Here is a 17,137-nt window from a genome sequence, read left to right as displayed (position 1 = left end):
CTCAGGTATGCTTCTTCTGTCGCCCAGGTGCAAACGCGTCCTACACCAAAAAAAAAAAAAAAAAAAAAAAATAAACTAAAACATTGATACTATTAAAAGTATATATATAAAAAAACAAAAATTTTTAAATTTTTTTTAAATATATTTTTCTTTTCTAAAATGCACAGTTTTAACGATCGACTTCACCAAACACGAGATCCATGGTTCCAATAATGGCAACGGCGTCAGAAAGAAAGTGGCCTCGTGAAATGTGATCAAATCCTCCGAGATGAGCAAAACCAGGAGCACGGATCTTGCATCGATATGGTCTTTCCGTACCATCAGATACTAAATACACACCCATTTCACCCTTTGGAGCTTCAATGACAGTGTAAGTCTCACCAGCAGGAACGGAGTAACCCTTGGTGAACAGCAAGAAATGATGAATTAGAGACTCCATATCTTCCTTCATCAGCGCTCTCGGAGGCGGACTGATCTTAAAATCTTCAACCTTAACAGGACCGGCTGGCATGTCATTCAAGCACTGGAAAATAATTCTGAGTGATTGCCTAAATTCAGCCATTCTGATAAGGTAACGATCATAACAATCACCATTGACACCGACTGGGACATCAAAGTCGATCTTGTCATAGACTTCGTATGGTTGATGCTTGCGGATATCGTAAAGAACACCGGAACCACGAAGCATGACGCCTGAAAAGGAGTAATTGAGACATTCTTCTGCAGTCATGACACCGACGCCGATAGTTCGCAACTTCCAGATACGGTTGTCAGTCAACAGTTCCTCGACTTCATCTATTCTGTCACCAAATTGTGTAGCCCACATGTATATATCATCAAGCAAACCAGCGGGGAGATCCTGGGAAACACCACCCGGTCTCACATAAGCAGAGTGAAGACGAGCTCCAGAGACACGCTCGTAAAACTCCATGAGCTTCTCACGCTCCTCCATACCCCACAAGAAAGGAGTCAACGCGCCGACATCCATCGCGTGCGACAAAACTGACATAAGATGGTTAAGCACACGAGAAATCTCAGCAAACAAAACACGAATATATTTGGCACGAATTGGAATATCAATGTTGAGAAGCTTTTCGGTGGCCAGAGCGAAAACTTCTTCGTTGCACATCATCGAGACCTATAGATCCGTATAAATAATTTTTTTTTACAAACAAAACTCGAGAAATTGACGTGTACTCACGTAATCAAGACGGTCAAAGTATGGAAGCGCCTGCAGATAAGTCTTGTACTCTATCAAGTCATCAGTACGATTCCGGGGCCACGCTCAATCAATTGCATTACCTATCAGTTTCTCGGTGCCTCTATGTAAAAGACCGATATGAGGATCAGATCTCAAGATCTCCTCACCATGAAGTTCCAAGATCAATCGCAACACACCGTGAGCAGCTGGATGCTGGGGGCCAAAGTTAACAGTAAACGCACGGATTTTCCTCTTCTTTGAATCCTCAATGTCCTTATATGTCTCTGAGTTTTATTCGTTTATTTATCAGCAACTCTGTAAAAACATAAACACGCAAGTCTACATACGCTGGTTGAAAGAGTTGGCTCTTTGCGAAGCAGGAAGAGGGAATTCCTCAAAAGTTGTTGACTTAAACTCTGGCGACGCCTTGTTTACTGCGCATGATGTAAAAGCTCTCTGCAAAATAGCTGAACGAGACCCAAGGGAAACTTGCTTACGCACCGTCTGTCGAAGAAAATTGCTTGTCCTCAGCATGGTCGTTGATTGTGTAGTGGTCGTCCTCTAGAAGAAAAAATACAGCCCGTAGCACCGGACCTGATAAAAAAAAAAGAAAGAAAAAAAAATTAAATGAAATATCGCCAACAATTCAAATGTTTTTTTTCCTCTTATGCCTGTCCTGTAACAATCAATCACCAATAGATGACCCGAAGTCAGTATATCTGAAAAAGCTGAATTGGACGTCCTCGAACCAAATAAGTAAACGAAGGGCGAAAAAGATAGTCGCCGATTGGTGGCGCATATGTGCACAAACGCATTGTGCATAAGCTGAACTGATTACCCGGACCGTCAAATCTTTCGCGTTGGGAGATTGATGATTTATTATTATTATTGTTATTCTGAATATTCTGAATATTTTCTTTTGCACCTGAAAATCGTTGCAAGAAACTAGTTCGTAATAGCGGCTAAGATGGTGGACACTAGTTTGAGGAACAGGGTCGGCATTGAGTTTGACAGAGTCACGAATGTATGGCTGTTTATTTAGTCATGTTGTCATTAATCAGTCATGAGCTAATTATGAGCCAGGTTCATAGCACAGACTTTCCAGGTTACTATCCAGGAGAAGACCACTCCTGGAACCTTGATAAGTTCAAGGAGGTATGTTTTAAAGTGTCATAGATTGACCATCTAGTATCTAATTTTGGACAGAGTTTTAAAATCAATATATCGCATTTGAATCAAGAAAGTTCGACATTTGATCTCATCGGTGTGGATGCCTCAGTCGCAAATGCGTTTAGAAGAATCATGATTTCCGAAATTCCTACGCTTGCGGTTGAATATGTGTACATTGAAAACAACACGTCTATAATACAAGACGAAGTTCTTGCTCACAGGCTAGGCCTTATCCCGTTGAGGGCAAACCCAGATTATCTGCGCTGGTTTAAGAGTATGATTTTACACGGTTGATTGATCTATCGACGAACGTTAGAACTAACAATAATATAGAGGACGATCCAAATTTTGAACCGACCGATTACGATACCGTAGTTTTGAAGCTTGCCGTTAAATGCACGACTAATGCAAAGGCACCGGCTGGCACGACCGACCCGAAAGAGCTATACAACAACGCTCATGTATACGCAAATCAGATTGTATTTGAACCTCAGGGACGGCAGGAGGAATGGTTCCCGGATGGAGTCGTTCCTGTGAATCCGGATATCTTGGTTGCCAAGCTCCGCCCAGGTCAAGAAATTGATCTGACCATGCATTGCATTCTTGGCATTGGTCAGGACCATGCTAAATTTAGTCCAGTTGCCACGGCCAGCTATCGGTTACTACCCACGATTGATATTATTGGCGAAAAAATAACTGGAGAGTTGGCTGAAAAGTTCAAGTCATGTTTCCCAGAAGGAGTCATCGGCATCAACTCTTCTGGCGAAGCTTTTGTCAAGGACGCTAGAAAAGATACCGTATCCAGAGAAGTTTTGCGTCATCCAGAATTTAATGGACGAGTCAGGCTCGGCCGGCAGCGCAATCATTTTATTTGTATGTATTGATTATATCATATGGGAACTGATGGCTAATCTAATCATAGTTTCGGTTGAATCCACAGGTGCCATGACTCCTGACGACATTTTCATCAAGAGTGTCCAGTTACTGAAGAAGAAAGCTCAAATTTTGCGGAAGTTTAATCTTCGTGATTAGGTTGGTGAAATTTGTTTCCCTTTTTATTTCGTTAAAAACACTTTCCGGGGAGTTTTCTGAGTTTTGGAATCAAAAATTGTATAGTGTTTTTATGTAAGAGTTTTTAATAATTTTTTTTTTAAAAAAACAAAAGCATGTTTAGATATATAATGAATTGGAATTTTATGATCATATAAATAGTTCGAGCTTTACATTATATTACACGATGCCAATAAGTCAAATCGAATGGCATCAAAAGAAAAATTAAGAAAAAGATTGAGACACCTGAATACCTTCAAACACCAAAAACAAAAAAAAAAAAAATAGAGACAAATGCAGTTAAGCTTGTTGGATTTAAATTTGAACCTAACCGGGTTTTTTAAACATTGTCGTCATGATACACGAACCTGCAAAAGCTGGTTAGCAAATCGCAATGACGTGTGCATTAACAAAAAATTGTGACAAACCTAGTTTGTTTTGGACTAAATGGAGCGTTGGCAACGTATCGGCTATCATCTGGAGGACGTTCTGATATGACATTAGCACTTGAAGGCCTTATTTTTTTCTTCATGGGCGCATTTGTATATGAGCATACCATTTTTGTTGTTTCCTGCCAACATGGACTGCAGGGACATTGAGACCGAGCTCACGGTCTGCACTGGCGACCATCCGGACCCTAAAACGTCTGTATATGAATTTTTAGTAACCAAGATTTTTGAAAATATCAATCAAACATGCATGACGTACCTAAGCATATGTGCCCATTGCTAATATCCAGTTAATCCCTGCAACTACTTTAAAATATCACACCAACACGTACCTGTAAATGTGCGGGTGGATTGGAATCTCAATCCCATAAGATTGAATAAATTTAACTTCCGGAGCTTCTATAGGATACGACTTTGGAAATCGAAATTGCAGTCTAAAGATCTTGTTTGCGTATAACGGGTTATCATCCATCACCCTAATATCGATCAGCCATAACGAGAAATCTTCAGCCTGAAAGATTGATATCCCTAATTTTTCGAAATCGATAAGTATCAAACTTGTGACTTTTCAAAAAAAAAACTCAAAGACGTACCAACCGGAGCGTTTGACTGCAAATCATTCAACTCTCTTCCTAACCGTTTGGCAAAGCTTTTTGACATGACGTATTACATATAAGGTTGATGGATCGCACAACCTTTTGTCTGATTCGCGCGTTAACTTGAATACGAACTGATAAAACTTCACGTATAAGCAATCGCTCAATAATCCAAGGCCGAATCGAAGTTATCGTCTTGTTCGATAACGAAATCAATCCCGTCAATGCTTGGCTGCAACTTTCCAGTCAGGTGTTTTGTATGGATTATGCAAATTTCTCGTTTCTCATGCGCGTTACCCTTCTTGTCGATGTTTACGCGTTCGATCAGCCGGTTTTTGTTGCACGTTTCAGGGCATCCGAGAATTACTTTCCTTCGTAATTGTACTCGTCCACTCTTTGGTGAGAGCCCAATGCTGACTTGATTTACACACATTTGCCTCCTTTCGTTCGTTAAGGCACAAGGCGGAAACATAATTAAAGATTTTAGAGCGGTCATGTCGTCTAACTTGGCCCTACCGGCTAATTCGCCCCGATACCCGCCGTCGTCGCCTCGGCCGTCTGCACCTGGTGATTTCGAAACAATCTCGCTCAATGAGGATTTACTTGCATCTCGGCTACCGTCCAAGGGATTGCGCACGGTTAGCGGAAGTTCTCTCATAATATCTCCCAGTAATGGCTCTGCAAGTGCCCGGTCACGACGCACGGACTCGAGAGAATTGCGTGGTTCATCACCCAGCGTCAATTACTCCCATAAGAATTTGCCGTCTCTGTACAGCTCGTCACCGACACGGTATTCGAAGTACGGGGATTTAGCTCGTCGCACGAGCTCGGCCAGTTTGCATTCGCCTTCGTCGTTGCACCGGCCGTATGTTCACAGACAAGTATCAGCAACGCAGTTGCAAGTTCCGCCAGCACGCGTTTCCTCACAAGCCGTGAAGAGCAATGGCTCGTCACCTAATCAAACACAACGACCTAATGGCTCGTCTTCGCCATTGAGTCAAACTGATCCCGAATTACCTTTTAGGCCGCATAGTGAACTAACCAAATCTAGCAACAAACCTCGTCGAAGCTCATTTAGTGATGATGAAGAACATTCGGCAGATGACGTGGAAGTGTCTCATGATGTCATATTTTGGAACGTGCCATTAACTCCAGACGTCAAGGCCGCACTCCAAAATGACTCTCGTAGCGCCAAACCGGATGACTATTTCGCGAGAGGGGGACGATCGACCAGGCACTCAATTGATTCGATTGAAAGTCCTGAATTAAATCGCAACAAGAGTTGGATAGAAGCCATGGATAATTTGTCAGAGGAGGCAAAAGATTTAACTTTTGCACTTGAAGGTTACAGAGATTTGACGAATAAGAAGATCAGGCAAGAGCACGATGATCGTCTCGAGGTCGCCAAAAAGAAATATAACTTGGACAGGCGGAGCTCTTCGCCTGCGCCCGTTATCGAACGACCAAAGATTGAACACGTATCTGTTAAGGAAAAGCATGCTGCTGTGAATTCGCTCACAAGGCCAACCCATCTTCCCAAGAAAACAAAAAAAGAAGAGGAAAAACACATGGCACAATTTAGAAAAATGATGCAGTTATCTCATGAGAATGGTATGAAATCCAAAAGATGAAAAATATACATCTACAATTATAAGACAAGCTTATATTAATCATTTGTACTAGAGCGAAAAAAAAAACAAGAGCTTAGACAAAAATTTGATGAATTCTTTAGCAAGAAAAAGGAAAACGACGCGTATTGGTCAGGTTATGTTATTCCCAAGTTACCGTCTTCTCTTTTAGAACCTCGAATTCGGGACATGATATGGACTACCGGCATTCCAGATCGACATCGCCAACAAATATGGAGTCTGCTTATCGGCAACTCTTTAGGCATCACTAAGCATGATTTTGAAGCATACGTGCAGCAGGCAAACTCGTCCGACACTGATTGGCGGGAAGTTTTGTTCGACGTGGCAGTTACATTCCCGGACCTTAAACTTTTTCAAGAGAATGGTCCTTTGAATTCTTCGCTGGTGGAAATATTAAAAGCATACGTGATGTATAGTAAGGATCACGCATACAGCAGATCTCTTAGCGTAAGAACTTTCATGTCCTTATTACTTTCTTTAAAATGACAAATTTTTTTAACATTAGATTATTTTTTTAGGGTCTTGCTGCGACAGCATTACTGGATTTAGATCCGTTACAAAGCTTTATCGCCACGGCTAATATTATCAATCACCAACCGCTACTTACGTTCCACACTAAAAATTCATTTAAATTAAGCATGTTTCACGTAACGTTTGACCATTTGTTTGCCACGCACATGCCTTCTCTTTATCATCACTTTACTTCCGTTTTGCGATTGCAGTCTGAATCGTACCTGGCCGCGTTCCTTGTTCCCTTGTTCACGCGGCACCTGCCGCTCGATTTTATTTCTCGAATTTGGGATCTTGTATTTTTGGACATGGCGAGTGATTTTCCGCCGCTGGAAACAGACACGGGCACGACAAAATTAGGCATGCTGAAAAAATCGAATTTGGGAAGTACGCCGACCCGATTTGAAACTTTACTGGTTGCCATCTGTCTTGCCATTTTAAAGCATTTGAATACCAAGCTTTTGATTGCAACCAAAATTGACGTACTCGGTTTGATTGGATGGGATGCTGAACCGATCAAGTTTGATGATGACCCAAATCTCGACCCTGGCGTGGCATCGGCCGTGAAGGAGATTACATTCGTTAAGAATGTCGAGAGTTTTTTATGATGTTTTTACATGTCCCGGCGCCTTGGTCTCTTTCTATTTTTTTTTTTTTTTGTGGTTCCAATAAAAATGCAATTACTCATTAGATATAATCTAGTAATGTTTCCAAATCTTCCAAGTTCGGATTCGGACTTAAAATCATCCTTCTTGCTCGCGCAGACCTAAACACGTTAAAACCCACTCTTTGCGCGTTGATAAATCAATGTTGCGCTTACCAATTTATAGACTGCAACGTCGTCATCTGATCTTCTAATTCTTTTGATTTTTCGGCCGCCATCTCAAGAATTGAATTAGGAAGTTCGGCAAGATTGGCCACGTTAAGACCATACGACCGATGCGCAATGCCCTTTTCGACGGTATACAAAAATGCAACATTTTTAACCCCGTTAGCTTCTTGCTCCATATATCCCATATAATAATTTCCAACACGGGCTGGATACCGGTCCGCAAACGAACACAGAACAGGATAATGAGTAATAAAGAGCGTCAAGGCTTTAATATCAGTAATGAAATGCGACAGCACCGCGTGAGCGATAGCTATGCCGTCCACCGGACCGGTTCCCCTGCCAATCTCGTCCAGGATCACGAGTGACCTTGACGTTGCGGTTCGAATTATATCGGCGCATTCGTGTAATTCAACCATGAACGTGGACTCACCGGCCATCATGTTGTCATACGCACCCATGCGGGTAAAAATGGCGTCCAAAATCCCCAAGGTTGCGGCCTCAGCCGGAACGTAACAACCAATCTGGCCCATAATGGCAATAAGAGCAGTCTGACGAACGTACGAACTTTTGCCGCCTATTCACCAAATTAGTCCAGTACCAAAAAAAAATAAAAATAAATAAATAATTAAAAATTGTTTAGTAGCCCGACTTACCCATATTGGGTCCTGTGATCACCATAGCACGCATTTTGTCACGGTCAATATTAATGTCATTAGGAACGTAAGAATCTAAAAGCAAATGCTCAACCATGGGATGCCTGCCCTGTCGCACGTTTAAACATGGCTTATCAACGAATTTGGGCCGCGTATAATTAGGCTGCATTGATACGGCTGCAAGAGATAGCAAGCAATCTAAAATAGCTACCGCCTGAACGATTTCACGTAACTGCTCGTATTTTTCAGAAACCTTTTTCAAAAAACTTCGATATTCAGCATCGCAAGCAATGGCGAGACCTTCCCTGCACGCATCCCTCTCGCGCAACAGCTTAATCACTTCAGGCGCATGAAATCGTGAAACATTTTTCGTACTGTTTTTTTTTTTTTTAATGTTAGTAATCAAGTTCTCAGTGTGATTCTTAGTTACCGTAGTAATACCCGCTAATCTTAACCCACGTCTTTGGAACCGTTCTGGCTTCCGTATTTCTAACTTCAATTAAATAATCGATGTTATTGCTCGTGCTATAGTTCAGATATGACTTGTTTGCCTGAATTCTTGCTTGCTTCAAAAATTCGTTAAGTTCGTGTTCGATACCAAAAATTGCCTGTGCACATGTTTTAATATCACTCAGTACTCCAACCATCAAAAATTTAAAGCTTACCATTTTGTGATCCTCAAGTTCAGGATATTGATCTTCATCCTTAAAAAAACCATATTTATCATTTCGTTGAGCCGCTTCATGATTAAAGCTTGTCAAAAATTTTGCAATTTCTTGTTTCATGTTGGGCAGTGCCAAAAAATGCTTAGTTATTAATTCTGATTTAAATTCCTTCATGTCAGAAGGCTCCGAGAAAGTATTGCTGATGCGTTCGAACGCACGCAGGACAACAAGCAACTCAGACCTTGAACACTGGCCGTAATGAATCCTGATCAACCCGTTTTCCAAATCAGGTAGCTTGCTCATCAGAACACACAGCCTCTCCAACCTGGCATCTTTACTGGTCTTGATCTCTTCCACGGCTTCGATCCGGATTTCCAATTTTTCGCGATCAATGAGCGGATGACCAACCCATTTTTTAAGCATTCGTTGACCGAAGCGTGTCCTGGTCTGGTCCATAATCCAAAATAAACTGCCCTTCTCTGTAAAATCTGTTTGGTTTCGATAAATTTCTAAACTTGTTAGAGTGTTTGCGTTCAACGTCATGTGAGCTTTTGATTTAAAATCTTCAAAACATGTGGCACGGTCGAATATGCCTTGCAATTTATATTGCTTCATATGTTCAATCATAGTAGCAAGACAAACCTGGACTTGAACTGGAAACGTCAAAACCTTTTCAAGCAGTGCGTTGTTCTCCTCTGCATCAATGCCATCAGAATCTTTCAATTTTTGACCATAAAACTGAGTAAGCAGAGTTGACGCTTCCGAATGTGTTGGCTTTTGCACAGTCTCGATTCGAATTCTGCTTTTCAAATTCTGACTTGTTGATACATGACTCAAGACTTTGCTTGATGACTTTGCAATCTCGCCCACAATTACAATTTCGATGGGTTGAATATGCAAAACCCTAGTCTCAAGTTCGCTTCGCATGAATCCGTCCTCAAACTCTTCATAAATCACTTGACCCGTAGCCGGAGCAATCGCAACTACGCCCATGACCGTGCTCTTGCCCACATCATTTGATGACATGTCCTCGCAAACAGAAAGAATAAACCCGCTGGAATTACTGGTCGCACCATCCATCATGCCTCCTCTTTCGTTAAAAGAATCGATAAAAGTACCTTTAGTGTAAAGCTCCGTGAGCTTCCGTTCGAACGGACCGCTCTTGTTATCACCAACTGCTTTTAATGCTGCCGTTTCCGTCTGCCTTACTATCCCGACTTTGTATCCCTTTTCGACTAATCGTTTCGTGTGAATTGGAATGCGCTCAATCGGCACGCTAGAAGATGCAAATCTGGTGTATAAAGTGTTAACACCGGCTTCTTCGATGGATTTCCAACCGGGTACCATGTATATTCCCAATTCTTTTGATGCTATTCTCGAATCATCGCCATAAAATTGGAACTTGTAACCTACTTCAACCGCCAGAACAACATCTTTATAATAGCGTTTGATCCCAATATACTGCTCTTCAAGTGGCGTGAGCTTCTTCTTTTTCGACTTGGGCCCCGACAACGTGCCAACTGCCGCGTATTTAGCAAGCAACCCATTTTTGCCTTGTTCGCCTTCTTCGTGTTGTTCTCCTTCATCAAATTCTTGCTCTGTATTAGCATGCTCAAGCTCCTCATCATTGGTCTGGCCAGCAGTCCGGGAAAACAAGTTCTTTATCCGTGATCTGAACTTCACCGTAGCAGGATCGTCAACCTTCCGCCGCTTCACCCCCACATTTTCATCTTCCACGCTGCCGCTTTCAAACCGCTTCAAATTTTTGGCAGTGTCAAGTGCAATATTCGCTCTGGTTTCACGTCGCGGTTGGTTTCCTGGCACCACGACTGCTGCGGTCACGGTCCGTGCCGTTCGACGTGGTGGCTCGGTCGTCCTTAAGCTGGCAAGTGACGATTGAAAATCATGGTTATTCGAATACGTCGGCTTTGGCACGTTAGCATTTTTATTACTGAAAAACCTGCTGATCGACTGCTGTTTTCGATTTTGCGACATGACACTTGCAAGTTCCAAAATCCATTAGCAAAAACGTACATTCTTTTTGCCTTTGAGAATTAACGCGTCCAAGATCGCGTCCAAAGATTTTAAACTCTTTTTAAGGTTTTGAACCAGTTCGTTGACCTCATCTCATGGTTACAATGTAAATTATATTCAATTTGTATTGCTTGAATTGTCAGGTTGGTAATAAACATGGCAGAACATAATATTTCAATATCAAAAAGTTTTGTCGATGAGGCTATTCGCACTCCATTAGCATGCAAGTCAGTATTTAATCCCCGGCAACACATTAGTTTCGGTCCTTTGGACAAAAAAATCCACACGCATCAAGACCTGGTTTTCTTCAAAAGAACGATTACGTATAACCGAATACAATTTCTTGTATCGTTTATTTCTTCTTCCGTTTCAGGATTGCAGACTCCTTCTCCGACAACAGAGGTTGCAGAAGGGATCGTGCCGGTATTGCAAATCTTGCACCGGATGAAAGATTTGGTCGACGAAATCCCTGCCGTCACTGGGCCTCGAAGATTTGGGAATCCCGCGTACAAGGTTTGGTTTAACGCAGTTCAAGAAAATACGCGGCCTTTGATTGCAGATTTGTTACGATCCAAGCGTGTTCCGGCAAGTGCCACGGACGAAATCTTTGGATACCTGATCAACTCTATTGGGTCATTCCAACGACTAGACTTTGGTACTGGTCACGAATTATCATTCCTTGCTTTTTTTGGTGGGCTTTTGTTTCTCGGCGTGTTGAATTCAAATGACAATGCTCAAACTGGTGGCGTGGGCGGGACAGAAATCCTGGCCATTTTTGCACAATATTATGAAATTATCAGGAAAGTAGTTCGGCAGTATACGCTTGAACCAGCAGGGAGCCATGGAGTATGGGGTCTTGATGACCATTTCCATTTAGTTTACATAATAGGAGCAGCCCAATTGGCTGGTATTGAAAAAAAAAATGAACGCAAGACGGCAGAATCGGAAGGTCTCAAGCCGCCGCCTGCACGGCATCAAAATCATAATCGGTCTGATGGAATAACATCTAGCAGCACGCACGTGAGCCGCAAGAAAGAGGCAGATTATGACCGGTACGGAATGCCAAAGCCGGGAGCAGTTGTCAATGCGACAATAGTGGCAGACCATGCTTATACAAACCTTTACTTTTCGGCGATAAACTTCATTAATAGTGTATGATTTCAATTTTTTTTTTTTTTTTTTAAAGATTACGTGCTTGTGCTGATTTCTTTAATAGGTCAAGCGAGGTCCGTTTTTTGAACATTCACCTGTGCTGTACGATATTTCTGGGGTTCCTACGTGGCATAAAGTCCATGCAGGATTAATCAAAATGTATAACGCGGAAGTACTCGGAAAGTTTCCGGTAGTCCAGCATTTTGGATTCGGACTAGGTCTTTATCCCTGGGAACCTGTAATTGCAGACCTATAATACATTATCGACATTTATTCTCGACAAATGACGTTCATCAAATCCAAGCAATCAAACCCTTCACCCTTAATTAAATCTACTATTCTCAATCCGTCAAAACTCAAGACACCAACACCAAGGGCTACCAATCGAAGCTCGGTCTCATGCGTGGCACCAGGTGTGAGGGGGCCGATCCTGATATCATTCACAAGTGATATAAGTTCATCTGATTCAATCATGCCAACTTGGTGAGCCGTGTAAATCGCAGTCTCATCTAGGATCGCAAGGTTGTTTGTTTCGGGTGGATGTCGCGGAAGAGCTTTGATGTGGTTGACTTTCCATTTCTTTGGTTGAACAATTAATGATATTCTTTTGGGCGTTCTCGATTGATTGTAAATATATACTTTCCATGTAAATACTTCACCGGCTCGAACTTCTGTCGGGCCGGTGAACGTCAAACTTAGTCCTTCATGCACGATTTCGCGCACGGCTGACGGAGTTGTTGGAAGTTGGCCCCATCCACCGCTTGCAAGCATTGGTGACTCTGGAACAAGACCGGGCGTGCTTGCCGATCGGTGTTGCATCTGTTGCCAGGTTGACGAATTCGTGCCTGAAATTGATCGGTATCCAGGTTGTGGGATCGCGAGCGCTGATGAATTAACATGACTATCAGTAACCGTGTTTGTCGCGATTTGACCACTTGCAGTTGCGTTTGCAAAGTCTATGGTAGTATTCCAATTGGTAAAAATGTCTGGTCCAGTGCCGTCATTGTATAAGCCTCCGCTGCGATTCAACACTGGCACGCATTCAATTTTTACTGAAATAACACTGGTAAAATTTTTTAAATTCAAGGGATTAGAAGCTGTGCTGTTGCGACCTGATCCTCCCTCAGATCCGACAAAGATTGGATATAATTTAAAAATCTGTGAAATCGTGTCTCGCGGACGACATCGAATCGGAAACATTGAATCATCTTCTGGAATTCGAATCGATTTAACCGCGGTTGCTGACATTTCAATGTTTCTGATTATAACTTCGGTACCAGCAAATGATGTCACGTCAACATCCAGGTTTGCCAGTATGACCAAATTATCTTCTGACGATGTGGATGAGTTTGGGAGTCGTGAATATCGTAGGCGCAAGTTAATGCAAGGATAAACTGGAGTAAAAATAGTATGGTACAGATGAGGCAATCGGATGTTTGAACCCAGTGACAAACTTGACACGGTTGTTGAGTTCGTTCGCGGCCGCGATCCGATCTTGCTTGCCGATAACGTGGGCAAACCTTTGTTAAAATAAACATCTATATTCGGATTTTAATTGTTGACAAAAACATTTATAATATATATATATATATGCGAAATTAGTTTTACCTTGAGCTAATCCCTGAAGAATGTTTACTGAATGAAGTGGCACATTTGGTTCGAGATATTCGACCTGTTCCGTGCCGATGTCGTCTGTCCATACTGATATGCCTTTACCCTTTGACGTCAGACTCGCCCTTGTAGAAACTGATATCCTGGGATTAACCATTCTGGCCTTCGGATGAGAGATAACCACGTCGACTCGCCATAACGCGGTCCATATGGAAGATTTCTCACTCTTTGCTTCGTCCATATACACCAACTGGGATCGATCGATGACGGTCGAAAATATGGCGAAACTGGCATCGTTATGATCTTGCGCTTGTTGGTTAGGACCGAGTGAAGAATACCGTGCGTTCGTAAAATTGACAACCGCAACGTCAACTGTGAACACCAGCCTGGACAGGTACGCGTTAAATAATATCGATGATAAATCTGACGATGGCAGTTGTAATTTGATGTACAATGCAATTTTCTCATCTACATCCCAGTTAGCTCAATTTTCTCCTGAAACACTAAAACTGAAAAAAAAAAAGATATCCACCATAAAACACAAGTGATCTTTTAGGCAACTCCGATAACTTTGCGTGAGTATTGCCATTTGGCACTGCTGCCTGACCGGCTAGTTCAGCATCCGCAGCCGCAATATCTGGAATGGACACGGTAATTGAACCAGTCGACAAAACATCAAGACTGGTCCGTTTGGATGCTACTATGCTCATACTTGAACTTCAAATTATTAAGCTCTATTGTTCAAGTTCCAATATGTTGTATGTTATGTGAAGCACGATCAGGGCTTTAATATTAAAACTTTAAAACAGATATCTACTATTTAGATCAACTGCAATAATTGTAACTACCATTTATGGCATTTTTTAGGATTCTATACATAACTACATATTCCTAAACATGTAAACCCGATAAATAGGACAAAATAAAAATGATATATATAACTATAAATAAAATAAAAAAAATGGGTAACAAAAAAATGCAATCAAGACATGATTCATAAAACTTCGATTCGCATGACATTAGTACATCCTTCAGTAGACTCGACATGCCTCTGAAAAAAAAGACACTCATAACATGAACTGATGCACATCAAAATCAATTGCTAAAGTTGTCTTTGCTATATTGTCAAGAAATAGACTAACAATTAAAACAAAGCTGATTTAGCAATTAAAAAAAAAAAGAAAAAAAAAAGTTGAGAAAAGAAACGCAAGAAAGGAATATTACTACAAAAATAACCGAACCCTAATTTTTTTTCCTCATAAAATTTGACATTTAACCATCGAGAATTCCCCAGTACTTCTCAACTCCTAAATAACCATCAGCCTTCCAGTAATCATTGAAAGCAGTAAATTCGATGAGAACATCGCCAACTGTGCTGACAAGGGAAGAAAGGGCAATCTTCTGGTTCTCAACTGATGGGACGGCAACACCGTTGTTATTTCCCTGCTTGGGCCATCCGGATTCGGTGATGAGAACGCTCTTGTTAGGGCAGGCATCAGAAACACGGCCGATCTGAGTCTGGACAAAAGGACCAGAGTCAGCAGCGACAGTGTAACCATCGAAGAAAGGGTGGCAGTTAACAGCGGCATAGTCAGATGCCTCGCAAAGAGAAGGATTGGCAAGAACAGCAACAAAAGTGTCAACGGTGACAACTGGACCGGTAAATCCAGCAGCTCTGAGAAGACTGCGACCGGTGTTGACTAAAGCAACGACTTCGTCGGCAGTGTTGGTACCAGAGTTAACAAGCTCGTTGCCGATAGCGACGGTGTGGACAAAGTCCCAACCATAGGTGTTTGCAGAAGCAGCAATAGTGCTGATGGCAGACTCTAAAGCAGTCACGTCATAGACGCCAAGGAAAAGTTTTTGGCCGGAAGAGATGGCAGCGAAAACGTTAGCGACCTGGCTACAGTCAACGCCGTAAAGACGGATGACTTCATAAGAAGAAAACTGGGCAACATCTGAAACGACCTCATCAGCAGACTTGCAAGTACCGTCGGCATTGTAAGGAGAGTACGTAATGCCGAGAGATCCTGAAAAGCTGCCGGAAGATGATGAGGCAGAAGAAGAGGCAGCAGCGGCAACCGAAGTGGAAGAAACAGCCTGAGCAACGACCTCAGTAGTAGAAGCAACTGCAGCCTCGGAGGTAGAGATAGGAGCAACGTAGACAGAGGTAGGGGCAACGTAGACCGAGGAAGCCTCGACGGTAGCGGCGGCGTAGAGAACGGCGGCGTCAGCGGAAGAGGCCACAGCAGGAGCATCGTAAGCTGAAGTAGCCGGGGCAACATAAGTTGAAGTAGCAGCTGGAGCAACATATGTGGCAGTTGCAGTGGCAGTAGTAGCAGGAGCAGTCTCATCGACTATATTACCCCACTGGTCAACGACGACGGTAGCAACGACGGTGACATAGACAATGTCAACGTCGGCGTCAGCGACAGGGGCACGCTTGTGGGCATTGTGCGCATGTCGTTTGACTAATTGCAAAGTTAGCAAATCAAGAGATGGCAAAAGAAAAGACATGTTGATGATTAACATCGAATGCTTGCACACACACAATGCCGCAAGGCATGTTGTTTGCATGGGTTTGCATACCGTTGACAGGCTGAGCAACAGCGATTTGGAAAAGAGCCAAAACAAGAACGGCAAAAACAATTGCAAACTTATACATTGCGATCTGATCAATTAAGGAAAGTACTTGGAATCAGACAAAGACTAAGATGAGATAAATTTGCGGGAAGGAGAGACAGCACAGCGCACGGGCGTTTTGAGCAAGGGATAAAATAAGGACCGACAGACGAAAAAAATGACCGAAATTAAGGAATGACTTGGAGCACACGGCGCAGAATCTGAACCGATAGCGGGTGAGTATAAGACGATCGGAAACAACTGTTGATTGATTGAGGGCAAAAAGAAAACGAAGAACAGGAGAATGAAGAAAACGAAGAAAAGTGGACAGACGATGGTGAGGCTGGCCCGAACAATGTTGCCCTGGCAACGTCACTTGCACAAATTATTTTTAATGTAAACAAACCCTCAGTCAGGAACTATTCTTAATCAAGACTAGCGTGAGCTGCACGTGCACCGAACCGGCTTAGCGCGCGACTCAGAGTGCACTGGCGTAATTTCGAGCAAGCTGCAATTAGGGTTTTGCGTGCTGTCTGAAACCATGAAGAGAAAATTTTATGAACAACTAGGTAGAATGTAACTGCTACTATATGGTAAACACATGCAGTGTGACATTATTTTTATAATTTTCAAGGACCTGAGTGTGTATATGAATATGAATGTGCAATTAATTGATGTGATGAATAAGCAGCTTATTTTAATATCCACAACGCTGCACAAATTAATTTCTTGTATAAACAGTATACGTATAACATACGTTGCCCGTGCATGTCAAACCGTAATTTCAATCGACCACTCAAATATATTCAACGCATGAGTGGCAAATGATTCAAATCAATTTACAATAGCATCATCATCATCATCATCATCATCATCATCATCATCATCATCGCATCAATTCCAATTATGTATTATTGTTCTCTTTAGTCATACATCGCTGCTC

At 42.2% G+C, this 17,137-nt stretch overlaps 8 protein-coding genes across 8 annotated transcripts; 3 read left to right on the top strand and 5 right to left on the bottom strand.

The window, feature by feature from the left end:
- Positions 1-169: 169 nt before the first annotated feature.
- On the bottom strand, positions 170-1,735 carry V1514DRAFT_319662 (NADH-ubiquinone oxidoreductase; the record flags this gene model as incomplete). Its single annotated transcript, XM_066925955.1, has 4 exons — positions 170-1,138; positions 1,202-1,251; positions 1,303-1,485; positions 1,549-1,735. 4 exons carry the CDS (start codon positions 1,733-1,735, stop codon positions 170-172), a joined length of 1,389 nt encoding a protein of 462 aa, XP_066783732.1.
- Positions 1,736-2,096: 361 nt separating this feature from the next.
- V1514DRAFT_306103 (DNA-directed RNA polymerase) lies at positions 2,097-3,581 on the top strand. The gene is made up of 5 exons (XM_066925667.1): positions 2,097-2,225; positions 2,285-2,356; positions 2,408-2,645; positions 2,705-3,244; positions 3,294-3,581. Exons 1-5 carry the CDS (start codon positions 2,169-2,171, stop codon positions 3,401-3,403), a joined length of 1,017 nt encoding a protein of 338 aa, XP_066783731.1. The 5' UTR covers positions 2,097-2,168; the 3' UTR covers positions 3,404-3,581.
- Positions 3,505-4,792, bottom strand: V1514DRAFT_329926 (ubiquitin-conjugating enzyme/RWD-like protein). The gene is made up of 6 exons (XM_066927418.1): positions 4,464-4,792; positions 4,203-4,398; positions 4,130-4,149; positions 3,978-4,067; positions 3,850-3,910; positions 3,505-3,789 (listed from the first exon to the last, which is right to left on the bottom strand). The coding sequence occupies exons 1-6, from the start codon at positions 4,528-4,530 to the stop codon at positions 3,762-3,764; spliced, it is 462 nt and encodes a 153-aa protein (XP_066783730.1). The 5' UTR covers positions 4,531-4,792; the 3' UTR covers positions 3,505-3,761.
- V1514DRAFT_329921 (rab-GTPase-TBC domain-containing protein) lies at positions 4,611-7,299 on the top strand. Its single transcript, XM_066927417.1, has 3 exons — positions 4,611-6,077; positions 6,150-6,562; positions 6,634-7,299. Exons 1-3 carry the CDS (start codon positions 4,961-4,963, stop codon positions 7,231-7,233), a joined length of 2,130 nt encoding a protein of 709 aa, XP_066783729.1. The 5' UTR covers positions 4,611-4,960; the 3' UTR covers positions 7,234-7,299.
- Positions 7,300-7,441: 142 nt separating this feature from the next.
- On the bottom strand, positions 7,442-10,770 carry V1514DRAFT_347272 (muts domain V-domain-containing protein; the record flags this gene model as incomplete). The annotated part of the gene is made up of 5 exons (XM_066929292.1): positions 7,442-8,031; positions 8,111-8,484; positions 8,552-8,718; positions 8,776-10,272; positions 10,297-10,770. 5 exons carry the CDS (start codon positions 10,768-10,770, stop codon positions 7,442-7,444), a joined length of 3,102 nt encoding a protein of 1,033 aa, XP_066783728.1.
- Positions 10,771-10,965: 195 nt separating this feature from the next.
- Positions 10,966-12,217, top strand: V1514DRAFT_279812 (Phosphotyrosyl phosphatase activator; the record flags this gene model as incomplete). Its single annotated transcript, XM_066925023.1, has 2 exons — positions 10,966-11,961; positions 12,026-12,217. 2 exons carry the CDS (start codon positions 10,966-10,968, stop codon positions 12,215-12,217), a joined length of 1,188 nt encoding a protein of 395 aa, XP_066783727.1.
- V1514DRAFT_329914 (TRAPP trafficking subunit Trs65-domain-containing protein) lies at positions 12,169-14,339 on the bottom strand. Its single transcript, XM_066927416.1, has 3 exons — positions 14,105-14,339; positions 13,570-14,040; positions 12,169-13,499 (listed from the first exon to the last, which is right to left on the bottom strand). The coding sequence occupies exons 1-3, from the start codon at positions 14,280-14,282 to the stop codon at positions 12,232-12,234; spliced, it is 1,917 nt and encodes a 638-aa protein (XP_066783726.1). The 5' UTR covers positions 14,283-14,339; the 3' UTR covers positions 12,169-12,231.
- A 58-nt stretch (positions 14,340-14,397) lies between these two features.
- On the bottom strand, positions 14,398-16,518 carry V1514DRAFT_329909 (glycoside hydrolase superfamily). The gene is made up of 2 exons (XM_066927415.1): positions 16,162-16,518; positions 14,398-16,043 (listed from the first exon to the last, which is right to left on the bottom strand). Exons 1-2 carry the CDS (start codon positions 16,235-16,237, stop codon positions 14,845-14,847), a joined length of 1,275 nt encoding a protein of 424 aa, XP_066783725.1. The 5' UTR covers positions 16,238-16,518; the 3' UTR covers positions 14,398-14,844.
- Between the last annotated feature and the right edge of the window lie 619 nt (positions 16,519-17,137).

The sequence above is a fragment of the Lipomyces japonicus genome (genome assembly GCF_038497905.1).
Source record: "Lipomyces japonicus strain CBS 7319 unplaced genomic scaffold V1514scaffold_16, whole genome shotgun sequence".
NCBI lineage: Eukaryota > Fungi > Ascomycota > Lipomycetes > Lipomycetales > Lipomycetaceae > Lipomyces > Lipomyces japonicus.
The sequence above is the reverse complement of the archived record's forward strand: the minus strand, read 5'-3'. Positions and strand labels throughout refer to the sequence as shown.